Source organism: Gopherus evgoodei, chromosome 1, assembly GCF_007399415.2.
Source record: "Gopherus evgoodei ecotype Sinaloan lineage chromosome 1, rGopEvg1_v1.p, whole genome shotgun sequence".
Lineage (NCBI taxonomy): Eukaryota > Metazoa > Chordata > Testudines > Testudinidae > Gopherus > Gopherus evgoodei.
Window position 1 is genome coordinate 191,629,254 of NC_044322.1, and position 14,158 is coordinate 191,643,411.

A 14,158-nucleotide genomic window follows, 5' to 3' on the forward strand; every position below is an offset into this window, starting at 1 on the left:
CTGCTGCAATCACTAAAGAATCTGGTGCAGGGTGAGTATAAAAATACAACACCCTCCTGTGGGATCTAATACAGTTTGTCTGCTTTTTAAGATGGGCTGACAGAAAGCAAGAGTAACCCAAATGCTCTTAGCAGGTTGCAAGAGACCATTCAAAATAGATAAAGACATTCTGTTTCTTGAGGGAGCACCAGGAATGTCAGATAGTGGATGGAATGCCTCTTCCTCAGCAACTGAAGACAAGTTCAAAGTAGATGCCAATTGATCCATCAAACTCAACTCTTTTTCTTCCTCAGACAATGTATCAGGCACTACTATCTGGGATGCAACCATACCTGTGGAATCTGATCCAAAAATTCTCAGCATCTGGATCCTTATCAGCTGGAACATCATTACTCCATCCACAAAGTGGATGATCCAAGAGCTCATGTAGTGGAGCCCAATAAAGCCATGGAGTCCAAGATTACCAGTTTCTCCAATAGTTAGTGTCCAGGAACATCTGCATAAGATGTGGTGGCACAAACTGACCAAAAGACTAAGGAAACCCAGCCTTGGGTGGCATAAATCTGGAGAGCTGAGGTCTTTTGACTCTTTCATGATCCTCTTCTACCTGTGAATCCAACCTTGGATCTGCAATGGGTCTCACTGCAGATAACTGCACCAGAGGATTAACTGACATGACAGGTGAGAAAGATCTGCCTGATGACTCTACAGAAATATTAAGAGGAGAAAGAAGCAGAGGTGGTTCTATGCCATGTCTCTCTTCAGGAGTAGGGGATTTAGACCTTGGAACTGATGAGGTCTTCCTCTTCCTGTTCCCCAAGAAACTCTCACTTGGATCTGAAGAATGATCAGGGGCCAAACAGTGAATATCATCTACTACTGTAATAATCCTCTTCGGATCTGATGTTGGTACAGGGGTTTATAAAGACAACAGTGACAATCTTACAGATTTAGGTATCACCAGATTCAGAGGGACTCAACTCAGTAATTCTGGCTCATAAAATAGAATGTGGAACTGACTTGGGTCTCAGACTTGGTACTAGAGAAGATGGATCTAAATTGGATGGAACTGATATATGTGTACCATGGGATTGTGGCTGTCTTTTCCTTTGTCTTCCTCTTTGTAATGAACACATTTGAAACCTAGGCATAGAGTCCTTATCTCCAGATTGAATAGATCGTGCCTCTGATATTCTGGCAGCTTTAACAGAAGGATATGATGAAATGGGAATGTATGGCAGAACCAGCGAAGACACGGATCCCTGGGACTTCTCAGAAATCTTAGCCTTACTTGTTGATGCAATCAGAGACAATATGGGCCTCCTAGTCTTCAGATCCAAAGATCTCCTGGAACCTGAATGGTTAACAGGGAGCTCTTCCTTAAATAGGACCACCTGCAGCCTATTACGCCCCTCCACATGTGGTGTGAAAGCGTGATAAATGGAACACACAGAAGGGGAGTGACCCTTGCTGAATCACTTAAGATGCCTCAAATGGGCAACCAATACCAGGAAGACAGGTGGGCAGGAAGTACATCCCTTAAAGTCCGGCATATTCTTCATCCTCTTCTGATCTGTCACCCTTATATAGCCTCAGTGCCCCTTTATATAGCCTTGCCCTCAGAATGTTCATGAACACTGAGGGGAGGTATAGAAACGGGGAGCACATGTGCTCTAACAGGCACTGCTGGGAGAAGGGGCTCCTGTTAGACTGCATCAGTTGGTGCCTTACCCATTGGTGGGAATATGCAGAGCCACTCAAAGAACAATAACTTTATAAGATAATTTTAAACCTTATTGTATACTCTTACTCTATAGAGTAAGTCATCCGGTTTTATTTTAATCATGAGATATTTTCCTTTGATATTTTAGCAGTCCTTTTCCCCAGATAGTGGCTAATTATATTATATTATTACCTTAGCATTAGCAAACCCCCCAGAAACCAAAACCAGCATGTTTGACAAAGCTCTTATCCCTTTAACAGCTAAAGTAGAAAAAGAGGTTTGCAATAGCTATATGTATCCACCTTGTTTCTGTTAATCCAGAGTTTAAAAACTTTGTTATTATCTTTCATTTCTAAAATCCCTGTGAAATTGCTTTGTATAAATCATAGCACATTTGAAACATTTAAATAAAAGCTATAGCTTTCAATCCCAACCTGAGAGCAAACCTCCACATCCAAGTAAATACTTTGATTATGTTTATAACTATTACAAAACCAAAAACATTACAATCTATTCTATATTAAGGAAATATTTTGGTGCTTGCTTTATTACTTAAATATATTTCTCCTAAAATACTTGTATTAAATTTCATCCAATGAGTTTTCAAGCAATTTTCTCTCTTGCAACAAGTTCCTTCATTAGTATTCTAGATAGTCACTTCACTGCCACTGAGGGATATGTATGTATTATTTTATTATTATTAGCAGTAAATATTCATATTCTGATAGTACTGAAATGCCTCAGGTCCCAGGTGCTTGGCCCTATACAAACACACATAAGAAACAATCCTTGCCCTGAAGGAATTACCATCTAAAGCAGATGTGGATTCAACACACAAGCAAATGAGCAAGGTGAAGAATTGGCAGAATTTGTTTGTTACACATATTTTAAGTTCTCTTCTTTCCTTTTTTTGGTTTGTTTTAAACTGGGATTAAAGGAAGGGAATTGGAAAAGAAAGAAGGGGCAGAGGAATAGTCACAGGTTGTCAACTGTCTATGATTAGCAGGCTGAGTTTTATGTGCATCATGATAGAGACAAGTCAGGCAACAATTGCTACTAGAGAGAGCTAAATGTACTTGTCTTACAGGTTAGGAAATACCATCTGCACTTAATTCTCTCTGACACCTCAGACTACAGGAACAATTGAAGATGTGGAGAACACAACTCTAGCTTCAACAGACAGCAGTGCGTCAGCCCCTTATTAGTGTTGAGATATTGATCTGTCATTTTACTTTTTCTTCCCTGGGTTTTGAACACACCCTAATGAAAGGGCTAAAGTCTGCTGCTGTCAATGTCTTCCTCATTTGTCGCAATCACATGTGATTACACTTTACACATACTGGGTGACTGAGTCCAGCCTTTATCCATCCTTCTCTTTTTACACCCCCAATTATTTGTGGACATAGCAGATTAAGTACCTCATGATGATCTAAGCCCTCGTCCAGACTAACCTGCGGCATCGGCGGGTTAAAATCGATTGCTCGGGGATCGATATATCGCGTCTAGTCTGGACGCGATGTATCGATCCCCGAGCGCGCTTACATCGATTCCGGAACTCCATCAATCCGAACGGAGTTCCGGAATCGACACGGAGAGCCGCGGACATCGATGCCGCGCCGTCCAGACTGGTGAGTACCTCGGTTTTAGAAATTCGACTTCAGCTACGTTATTCCCGTAGCTGAAGTTGCGTATCTAAAATTGATTTTAATACCTAGTCTGGACGTGGCCTCAGTTAACTATATTAAAATGTGGTTGCAAATAACTTTGGCCATAAAATTGCATCTCTCTGTGTTCCTTCTGAACTGTAAAGAATCCCCAAACTATGTTTTCATGTATGGGGCACTAATCATTTCAAGCTAACTTGTTACAGTCTGGCAATATGTTGAATGCCTATTTAAGGTTTGTCCATGCATAGACACATCCAGTATTCAAAATGCAGTTCTCATGTTTGGCACACAGCTCGCCAGGGTAAGCACCCTGGCGGGCTGGGCTGGTTTGTTTACCTGCCGTGTCTGCATGCCCGGCCAATTGCAGCACCCACTGGTCGTGGTTCGCTGTCCCAGGCCAATGGGGGCAGCAGGAAGGGCAGCTAGTACATCGCTCAGGCCGTGCTGCTTCCCGCCGCCCCCATTGGCCTGGAGCGGAAAACCACAGCCAGTGGGAGCTGCGATCAGCCGGACCTGTGGACACAGCAGGTAAACAAACCGGCCTGGCCCACCAGGGTGCTTACCCTGGCGAGCCGCATACCAAAGGTTGCCAACCCCTGGAATAAACCACCGGAACACTGATTTGCTGATCTATTCTTGGGGTCTTTCAGGAAGACTTAGGAGAAACGTAGTGATTTTAGTTTGCTCTGGATTCAGGAAAACCTTTTCATTTTAGTTCACGTAGATTCGCACACCATTACATTTTGCTTTGAGTTAAGCATTTCAAGAAACTAAATAATTCCTAATCTAACTCAGCTGAAACAGTCACATGCTAATTACAGGTCAAAACAATTGAGTTCCCAATGATTTCCACTTGAAACCATCTGTGAGCCCAGACTGACCCAAAACTCAGCCCAGATTTACCAAAATGTTAGCAAGGTGGGCCTGAATTTTTGGTCTGCAGTAAAACGTGAGAGAGCCATACAATATGGATATTAAATAATATTATTAGTTACAATACTTGAAATGTATGCATGCCAATGATTCCTTTGCTGCAGCAAACAAAACACCCAAAATAATAAAGATGTTTTCTATACTTCACATAATATACATTTTCAGAATGAGAAAACTACTAATCACAACCTCTTGGTGCATATGTGAAAAAGGAACTTCCTTCCTTTTTGTGACCTGCTTTACACTTGGTCCTTTATCTCGAGAAGCAGGGGCTCCTGGGTTTAGATACAGAGGTGCAGATTCAAGCCCGACAGACAGCCTGCCCAGGAGCATCATCACAGATAGTGGCCCTTATGGCAGTTTGAACTGCTGTAGACCTCAGACATTTGGGATGAGGTTGTCTGGCCAGAGTGAATGTAATACCACAACCTCATTTGTAATGACACCACTGTCATCTGGATCTGAATGCATGAGCCTATAATGTTTCAGCTAAAGGGCCAAGGATAAACTTTTCAAAAGCATATCAGTGACTTAGGAGCCTGAGTCACATTTTTTCAAAAATAACTTAGGCACTTTGGTTATTCATATAGCTTTATTCCTATTTTTCAGTGATTGAACTAAAAAAGTAAAATATATTTTTTGGGTCACATAAAAAGTGTTTCATTTTCAAAATGTTTATTTTTTACCTTTTTGAAAAAATAAAAATGAAGTAAAATTCAAAAGTTGAAGTGTTTTATTTAAAAAATGGCAAATCAAAACATTTAGAAGTATGCAGATTTTTTGAAAATCACACTCAGTGCCTATTTGCATCTTAAGGTATTTAGATACCTTTAAAAATCTGGCCCTTGGTTATTTTTGAAAATGATATTTAAGAGTTTAAGCTTAGAGGCACTTCAGTATTTTTACCCCAAGTCCATTAGTGTAGAGTCAGGAGCAGTCTCAATGTTTATCTGAGATATCATGTACGAAAGGGATTAGCTATGAACTATTGTCTGGAGAAACAAATTTAAATTGAATTGACATTTTAGTAACTAATTCTTTACATTCTTAGCTTCTGAATTGCTTTTGGTTGAATGGTCACCGACAGTCCCATAACCACTGACTGGTAAACTGTTTGTCTGGATGCCGTATTAGGGATCCATAGTTCCATATTGGTACAAAAGTTACTGTCCCATAATAGTACAGAATTAGAATACATTTTCCAATTTGTCATAGGATTTCAACATGTGATCCAGCTGATCATTCCTGGATAAATTTGAAACCTCTATATTAAATACATTCATTTACATTTTATCAGCAATATTATATGACCCTCTTCATGAGACTTCTGTAATTTCTTATTTATCTATGAAGTCTATTTTGAAAATGTATACATTTATAAGACTTCAGTCTATACTTCAGCTTAAGCAGTATGAAGTTCAACACATTAATGAGACATGGTATGGGTAAGTGGTTAATTAATGTAATTTCACTAATGAACATTTTTAATGTGGTATGTATACTAATTTTCTGTCAAATATTTACAAACATCCTAACTGGGATTTTAATGGGGGCTTGGGTTTCATTACAGAAGTTGTTCACAGATCTTTCTGAGGCTTTTTATATGCTTGCTTCTTACTTGGGTATTTAGCAGACTTACTTTTTGATTGGAAATACACATATTTGTTTCCATTCCATTATTCTTAGATAATGGGAGTTCTGAAAGCTAACAGATGAAAGGCTCTCTGTGAGATGATGTTAGGTTCAAGGGTCTCGCATGAACGCACAGGACTGTTCTGCTGCTATCCACACTTTGTGGGTCTTATAAGCTCCATTTCAGGAGGATAAAAGGTGGAAAGTCTCTAGAGAAAGAAAGGGGTTGAGGTGAGGAAATCTTGCAAGGAAAAAAGATTCCTTCAATGTTCATCTCGGGCTGATTTTTAGTTTTGTTGTTCCTAAGTTCAATATACAGGGAACCCCACCTAGGGGATGTGTGAAAAAGTTTTTTGTTTTTTTACATTAATCCAGTGGGCATTCTGTGTTGCGTGTGTGGTGAATACTCAGCTCATTCATACTCTCAATGTCTGACTGACTTAGAATTAGACACTACTTCTATGATAATCACATTTGTCCCTTCCTTAAGACTTACTTTCATCTCCAGTTTCAAATTCAAACTTCTGGCTATAGCCGCTGTATCCTGCTGCAGTCCTGACTCTGATATGAAATATATACTTGGTGGCTGGCTTGAGACCTGTGATGATAACACTTGGAGCCTTGGACCTTGTGGAGGAATAGCTGAGCTGCTCATGCTCCTGATGGACAAAAGAGGGGAGAAATGATATCAAGTTGAGTTTTGCAAAGTTTGTAATAACAATAGTCCAAACAGAAAGCTCTGCTTTTTTCTTATGAATGTAAAAGTTGTTCATAAAAGGAAGTGCAGGTATGAATTCTGGTACTCTCATATTGTGCTATCATCACAATGTATGACATGACTTTGGATTAGAAATACTTTAAGAAATTTTGCTTATTCTTTCATACAATGCATATTGTACCTTTGTGATTTGGGTTAGTAATTATACTGTAGTCAAAATAATATAGTATTAATACAAGACTACATTCACAGAAAATGGCAGCTGAAATGGCAGCTACATATTTTGCACAATGGACAAATTAGAAGTTCAGTAGGTACTAGCAATGTGTAAAGATGTGGGAGTATTCAAATACCCGCTACTCACTTCTACCCGCAGGTAGTGCCAAAATGCCGGCGCTATCCGTGGGTAGGCCTGTAGGTAAAAGAAAATACAGATTAACTTTTTTTTAGTTCGAAAACTTCTAGCATGGTTCAACTGCTTTGTTGTTGCTGAACTTAATTTTTCTCTCCAGTTAGCTGTAATGTGATTGTATATAAATACCCTGGCACACTATAATGAAAAACATTCTTTGCAGAATTCCCATGTTAAGTATTTTCCAGCTGATTCCGGGAGTTGTTGAGAACCTCCAACTCCTACTGAAGTCACAGGGAGTTACAGGTGCTCAGCACCTCTCAAGATCAGGTCTTTAGTAGACAGGTTCACTCTATCAGATTGCTGCTCAAACACAGTGATACGTAGTTTTGCACACAGAGCATGCTGGTGATAGTTTTTTAGGACACGATGAGGGTGTGATATAACAGAGCAGAGTTATTTCATTAGTTACTGCCATTCCATAATTCAGTAATCTGTAATCTTTTACACAATGCCTGCAGGTCACCTTTATTGTGCTAGGGAATGTCTCACCTACAATTCAGGCTAAAGCAGAACTGTTCGTACTCTCGATAATATAATAGCGGTACTCACAGGGCACCACAAATGTATACATGCACTGACATTATGCTTCGTGCTATATTAAGTTATTCAAAAGTTGTTCCTAGCTTGTTAATGTGGAGAAGATGCAGCAGGGAAAAGAACAGTTTCAGTTACATTGCAGAAATTTACTACTTTTGAACAATATACATATGTTTTTACATGAAGCAGGGCATGGCAAACATATTAAGCCAGATTCATCTCTGATGGAACCTCACTGAGTTTAATGGAGTTACCCCAAAGATGAATTTAGCATCAATGCTTCCACTGGCCAGGATACAGCAAAATCAACTAACTAAACCACATCAGGATTTCACACAGATAAGTGTTGGTATTTGGGGCTGGGGAAACATCAACCAAAATTTAAGATTATTACAACCAATGCCCACTGTTCAAATTCTGGGGATAATTTGAGAAACTGTATTAAGAGAAAATCCTTAAGTTGCTACTTATTTAAAGCAGACTGTTATTAAATTTTGAAATAACAACCAATGTTACATAACATAAAAACAAAATATGTAACATGTAAAATATATATGTACATATGGAGGGAGAATACAGATAATACAAATAAACAGAATTTTAAAAACTGATAAAATGGCACTGTAAGCTATCAAAAGGCAAAAGGATTCTGTTAAATCTCACACACATTTTAACCATTTTATTTAGATCAATTTTGTGACCCTCAAACTTCCATTTGCTAGGATGTTTGACAAAATTGGTTATTTTTCCCTTCAAGAGACGCAAAAGTGCTAATTTTGATTTTCAAAGCTGCTGAATAGAGTCACTTTTTGTCTGAGAATGGGCTCTCTTTAATTGAAAAACAGAAGTTCCTCTGTACCAGCTTAGGTCTCTGGTTCTTAAGGCCTGTGATGATAACACACAAAGCATTGGCTACCAGGGACACTCTCAGCTTTATCCCCAAGGATATGGTGGAGCTCAGTGGACAATATCACATAGTAACAGTTTGTATTATCTTTTCTAAGAATTTCTGCAGAGCTTGAAGTACATGCGGGTGTGGGGCAATAGAGCAAATATTGTGTCCGTATCTGCCCTGTCCACAAAGCATATGCTTGCATGGAGGACCACAAGGTCACAGAGGGGCTCTTGGAAGAGTCCATAATAGTGGGAAAATAGTGCTGCAGGAATGTGAAACTCTTTTGCAGGGAGAGATAAAAGGCATGCAAATAGTCTCCCCTCTGTATACGGATCAGGGTCAATATGCAACAAGTATAGTGTTCCTTCATGTTAACAGTAATACTTCACTGTAGTTTTCAGTCAATTTAGGGTACTTATCAGAAACGTAATTTGAGTGAACGTGTGAAGTCTGAGTTAAAGAGGTAAATACACTGTAAACCAGAAAAGTACCTAATGCTAGCTCACAGCCAAAAATATGAAGTTCTGGGCCTCTAAATGCTCCTGTCCATAACAAATTTAACTTGGCCAAAATATACAAGGCAAAAATAAACTAACCCAAACCCCCATTAATGGCATTATAATTGTGCTACTGCACCAAGATAAATAATTTAAGACTGTCCAGAATCTTAGGTAGAAAATATGCTATCAACCATACATGATACCTTTTACTCTCTCTCTATTTCTAAGGAAATCTTCTCTCTCCAGGTAAGAACATATTAACATAAGAGCTACCATACTGGTCAGATCATGGTCCATGTTTCCTAACCCCTCAGGCTGCCCTGGACCCCGCGTCCCCCTGAAGCACAGGCCACACCCCAAAGTGTGGGGCGCCAGGGCGGTTGCCCTGGTCCATCATATGGACAGGACAGCTCTGAAAATATAAACCCAAACATTGATGGAGCCAGGCCCATGTTCCTGAATATTGGAGGACCAGGGGTCCATATAACTCACCGCCTATGATTGTGATTCAAAACTTTCAAATTTGTGCGTGCAAAAAGAATTCATGGAGACTATAACTGGCCATTTACATATGAAGACAGCTGTTCTGTTTGCTAATGTGGGTTGGAGCCACAGGGTCCACAAATGGAAATCTGCCTTTAAATGATATTCTCCCTACTCTGTACTGTCAAGGTACTATACACTATTGTATATATATAAATACTAATAGAAGCACTGTAGACCATGGGGGCTATCATTTTCTCCTGAGTACAGGTCACAATGTCAGAGCTGAATAAATACTATGTATGGCAAATTGCCAGCACTATTATGATGGGTCCTGCACTTTCTCCTCTTGTGCGGGTTCAGGGCATCGTTTCTCACCCCTGAACTGTGGCATCAGCTGTCCCACTAGTATCCCAGAAAAGGGGAGTGGAGAGGGAGGGGCCTGCCCTCTACTCTGGGTCCCACCCCAGGGGCCCTAGGGATATCGGTAAACCACTTGAACTAGCGATTCCTTCCCCTAGGCTACTTCCCTCTCTGGTCCTTCAGCTTGTGGGGCTTCCTGCCCTCTCTCCGCTTGGACCAAGTTTCTCCCACCCCCTTGTGTCTGTAGAGTCCCTCTGCTCTGCACAAGCTGGGTTTCCCTTTATCTAGGGTCTTGGTCTTCTGGCCTACCACAGCACGTCTCCAAACTGCTCTCCTCCAAACTGCTCTCCGATCCAGCACCAAACCACTCTGCTTCAACTCCTTCAAACTGCTTTCTTCCAAACTGTTCTCTGCTCCAACACCAAACCACTCTGCTTCAACTCCTTCAACTGTCTGATTGAAGAGGTTTTTCTTTTTTTATCAGGTGACTGGCCTCAGGTGCTCTTATTAATCTGTAGCAGCCTCTCTTCCCTCTACAGGGAATAAAGCTCTCATCATCCTGGGGCTTACATATCTCCCATCTATCACTCTCCTGCTCCCCTCTGGCCATGCTATATCACATATGTTATAGTAAAGAATAACATTACAGGGTTCTGCCACTTATAGTATATCAAGGTTTATTTAAAATCAATGAATGATGAACACAGAAAAGTGTAAAAGAGCAATCTAATATTATCTCCTTTTCTGGGTGCATCAACCTAATCGATACATATAGACATGATTGTTGAGAGAAGCAGCAGTATCTAAAGGAATGACTTAAATCTTGGGAGCAAGGAATGCCTATTAATCACATCTCTGTGGGCATGGGAAAGGGCAACCTCACATCTCTTTTTCAATTTCCTCATCTGTAAATTGGAGATAATGCTACTTAGCTACCTCAAAAGAGTGATGTGAATTTAATTAGTTAACATGTTCATAGCCTTAAAATACAGCACATACTTGTGACAGATGTGACACCTTGGGAGCATGGAATTTTCAAAAGGCTGTTATACTGGGATGTGCCAGATGCCATAGGCACTGGGATTAGTAACAAACTTGTGCATCTATGAATATTATATGTAACTTTGGGCACTAGGGACTGTATACTAGCTTCACAGAAAGTTACCAAGCTTCCACAAGGAACTAAAACAAGTGAGGAGTAATTACCACAGATCTCGAGAGAGGGAAACAACTCCAGAGAAGAACCTCCCCTTGGGATGAATTGCATATGCTGGTTCAGCCCAGTTCAAGAGGGCCAGGAGACAAACAAAGATCTTGTGATATCAAGGGCCAGCCTGAACTGTTGGAGGGGACCCTCATTTTGATCCAAAAATTGACCTGAGAATGTAACCAAAAGGGCTCAACCCTGCTGGAAGGATGTGAAGAACTGGACCCTTCCTGGGTCTCCATTTGGAAGATGGCTGACATGTGTTAAGCTTAGCATGCAGGGAGACTGTTTATTGGTTTATGACAGGTTTTCTCTGTGATGATTTGTCCTAAAATAAATGTACTAGGTTTTGTGAAAGCTGCTGGTCACTGGGCACTATGGTCACTGTCCCTGGAGAGAGTGCAAACTGCAGGTGTTAGACTAATGTCAGACCTGCTGGGATACTCACAGTCAATTGCAGGGGAACTGCAACCCCAAATTTTTTGTCTGGAGGGATAGAGTTTGGGTCCTTGTTCACACACAGGTAATGGCTAGAAGCCAGAGACCTAAAAGGGTGCCCTGGAGGAGACCCTTGAGGGGGCAGAGGTGTAGTTAACACTACCAGAATTGTAACCATGCTCACAGGAAGCAAAGGTACTTGAAAGACAGAAGAGTCTTGAGCTAGTTAGAAAGTCTACCAGGAGAAAGCAGGAAGTCAGGAGAAGCTGAAATTGTCTTTGGTGTCGCTTCAGGAGAAGAGACCAGCAAAGTTTGATGGTAAAAGCCACCACATGTGTATTTTTTTATTTTTGCTTGGTTTTGTTCTAATATCTGTCACTAATCTGAGCTATAACCATTTAGGTGCCTAAAATATTGAAGTGTGCTTTACCACTTTGGCCATTCAGTACTTTTATATTTTGATTGTCTGTCAGTCAGTTCATCACTCTTTCCATAGGTAAGCAAAGCTATCAACAGGAAAGGGGTAGAATGGATAACCAATCTAAAGAAAATACAAGAGGTCAGAACCCAGCCAAACATCACTTTAATTGGATAATGTACCAGGAAAGGCTGAGGTGAAGTGAGGTAAGCCATGAACAGGAGAACATAAAATGGAGAGAGGAGGGGACAGGGTGACTCCAAAGGTGCTTGAAATCTCACCAGCACAATGAATGATGTGGATAAAGTGAGAGAGCGTGTGTTATTAAAGGTTAAATAATATGGAAGGCCAAAAAGAAAACAGGGTATAAGGACATTAGATAAGATATTATAAATCACATTGACAAGGTGATCACACTGGGAGGAATACATCGGTTATGGAATCAGAATATAGTAAAGGGATTGGGGAATGTGTCTTGAAAATGCTAGGCTAGTCTGCATATTAAATCCCTCGTCTCCAACAACCATAAAATATTCTAGCCATGTGTCTTTTCTAATTTAAAATATTTACTAAAGAAAACTTTTGAATTAACATTTTAAAGACTGCTGTTAAGTTTGGCAGGCCAAAAAGTCAGAGACGTTAGCAGTATTGCCAATCTCAACATCTGAATCAAGCACCCTAAATCATGAGAACGGTTTATAAAAACCTGAGACTAAAAAACAAAATCAAACAAAAATCATTTGAGGTTCGTCTGTTTGCCTTCCAGTTTTTAAAGCCTGGAGGTTGTGTTTTCATGCTTTTTTCTGCACCCATGAGGGCTAAAAATATTTTTCTTTAACTGAAAGCTCAGATTATCACACTTACAAAACTCCAGGAGCTGTGGTTTTAAGCATAACACCAATTATCATGAGAGTCACGATAAAAATCATTTATAGGAGGGGTAGCAATGTTAGTCTGGATCTGTAAAAGCAGCAGAGAGTCCTGTGGCACCTTATAGACTAACAGACATAATGGATATCATAACCTTATTCCCAGATTTGGACCTTAGCGTCCAAAATATGGGGGTTAGCATGAAAACCTCCAAGCTTAGTTACCAGCTTGGACCTGGTACTTGCTGCCACCACCCAAAAAATTAGAGTGTTTTGGGGCACTCTGGTCCCCCTGAAAAACCTTCCCTGGGGACCCCAAGACCCAAATCCCTTGAGTCTCACAACCAAGGGAAATAATCCTTTTTCCCTTCCCCCCTCCAGATGCTCCTGGAGAGATACACAGACACAAGCTCTGTGAATCCAAACCGAGGGACTTGCCCTCTCCGTTTCCAATCCTGGAACAAAAGCACTTTCCTCTTCACCCAGAGGAAATGCAAAATCAGGCTAGCAATCCAACACACAGATCTCCCCTCTGATTTCTTCCTCCCACCAATTCCCTGGTGAGTACAGACTTAATTTCCCTGAAGTAAAGAAAACTCCAACAGGTCTTAAAAGAAAGCTTTATATAAAAAAGAAAGAAAAATACATACAAATGTTCTCTCTGTATTAAGATGATATAACACAGGGTCGATTGCTTAAAAGAATATTGAATAAACAGCCTTATTCAAAAAGAATACAAATTAAAGCACTCCAGCACTTATATTCATACAAATACCAAAGAAAAGAAACCATATAACTTACTATCTGATCTCTTTGTCCTTACACTTAGAAACAGAAGATTAGAAAACAGAACTACTTCTCCAAAGCTCAGAGACAGCAGGCAGACAGAAACAAAGACCCTCAGACACACAATTCCCTCCACCCAAAGTTGAAAAAATCCAGTTTCCTGATTGTTTCTCTGGTCAGGTGCTTTAGGTGAAAGAGACATTAACCCTTAGCTATCTGTTTATGACAATGGAGCATGAGCTTTTGTGGGTGAATACCCACTTTGTTGGATGGGTATTCACCCATGAAAGCTCATGCTCCAATACGTCTGTTAGTCTATAAGGTGCCACAGGACTCTGCTGATAAAATTCATGAGAGTTGGCAACATTGATTCAGCCGAACCAACCATACGTGACACCACGAAGCCGAAACAACAGCCTGCTACAATGGCAGAACCCCAGTATGACTTTAGGTGCCATTCCTGGCTTCAAATTAGCATTGCCTCAGTTACAAAGACCACAAATCAATCTTTACCTACAAATCATCTCGGACATGGGTTCTAAAATGTATCAGTAAGGAACCAGGGACTACAGAA

The 14,158-nt window shown here is 40.4% G+C and overlaps 1 protein-coding gene across 4 annotated transcripts in view; it reads right to left on the reverse strand.

The window, feature by feature from the left end:
- Positions 1-14,158, reverse strand: part of EPHA6 (EPH receptor A6) — an 898,770-nt gene that overhangs the window by 240,788 nt on the left and 643,824 nt on the right. For 2 of the 4 annotated variants that reach the window (XM_030581531.1, XM_030581511.1), the window contains exons 7-8: positions 7,038-7,085; positions 6,452-6,614 (exon numbers count right to left, since the gene is read on the reverse strand). In XM_030581531.1, coding sequence (XP_030437391.1) covers positions 6,452-6,614; positions 7,038-7,085 — 211 coding nt within the window. The remainder of the gene's footprint in view (positions 1-6,451; positions 6,615-7,037; positions 7,086-14,158) is intronic. The other 2 variants (XM_030581541.1, XM_030581522.1) reach the window with 1 other exon arrangement.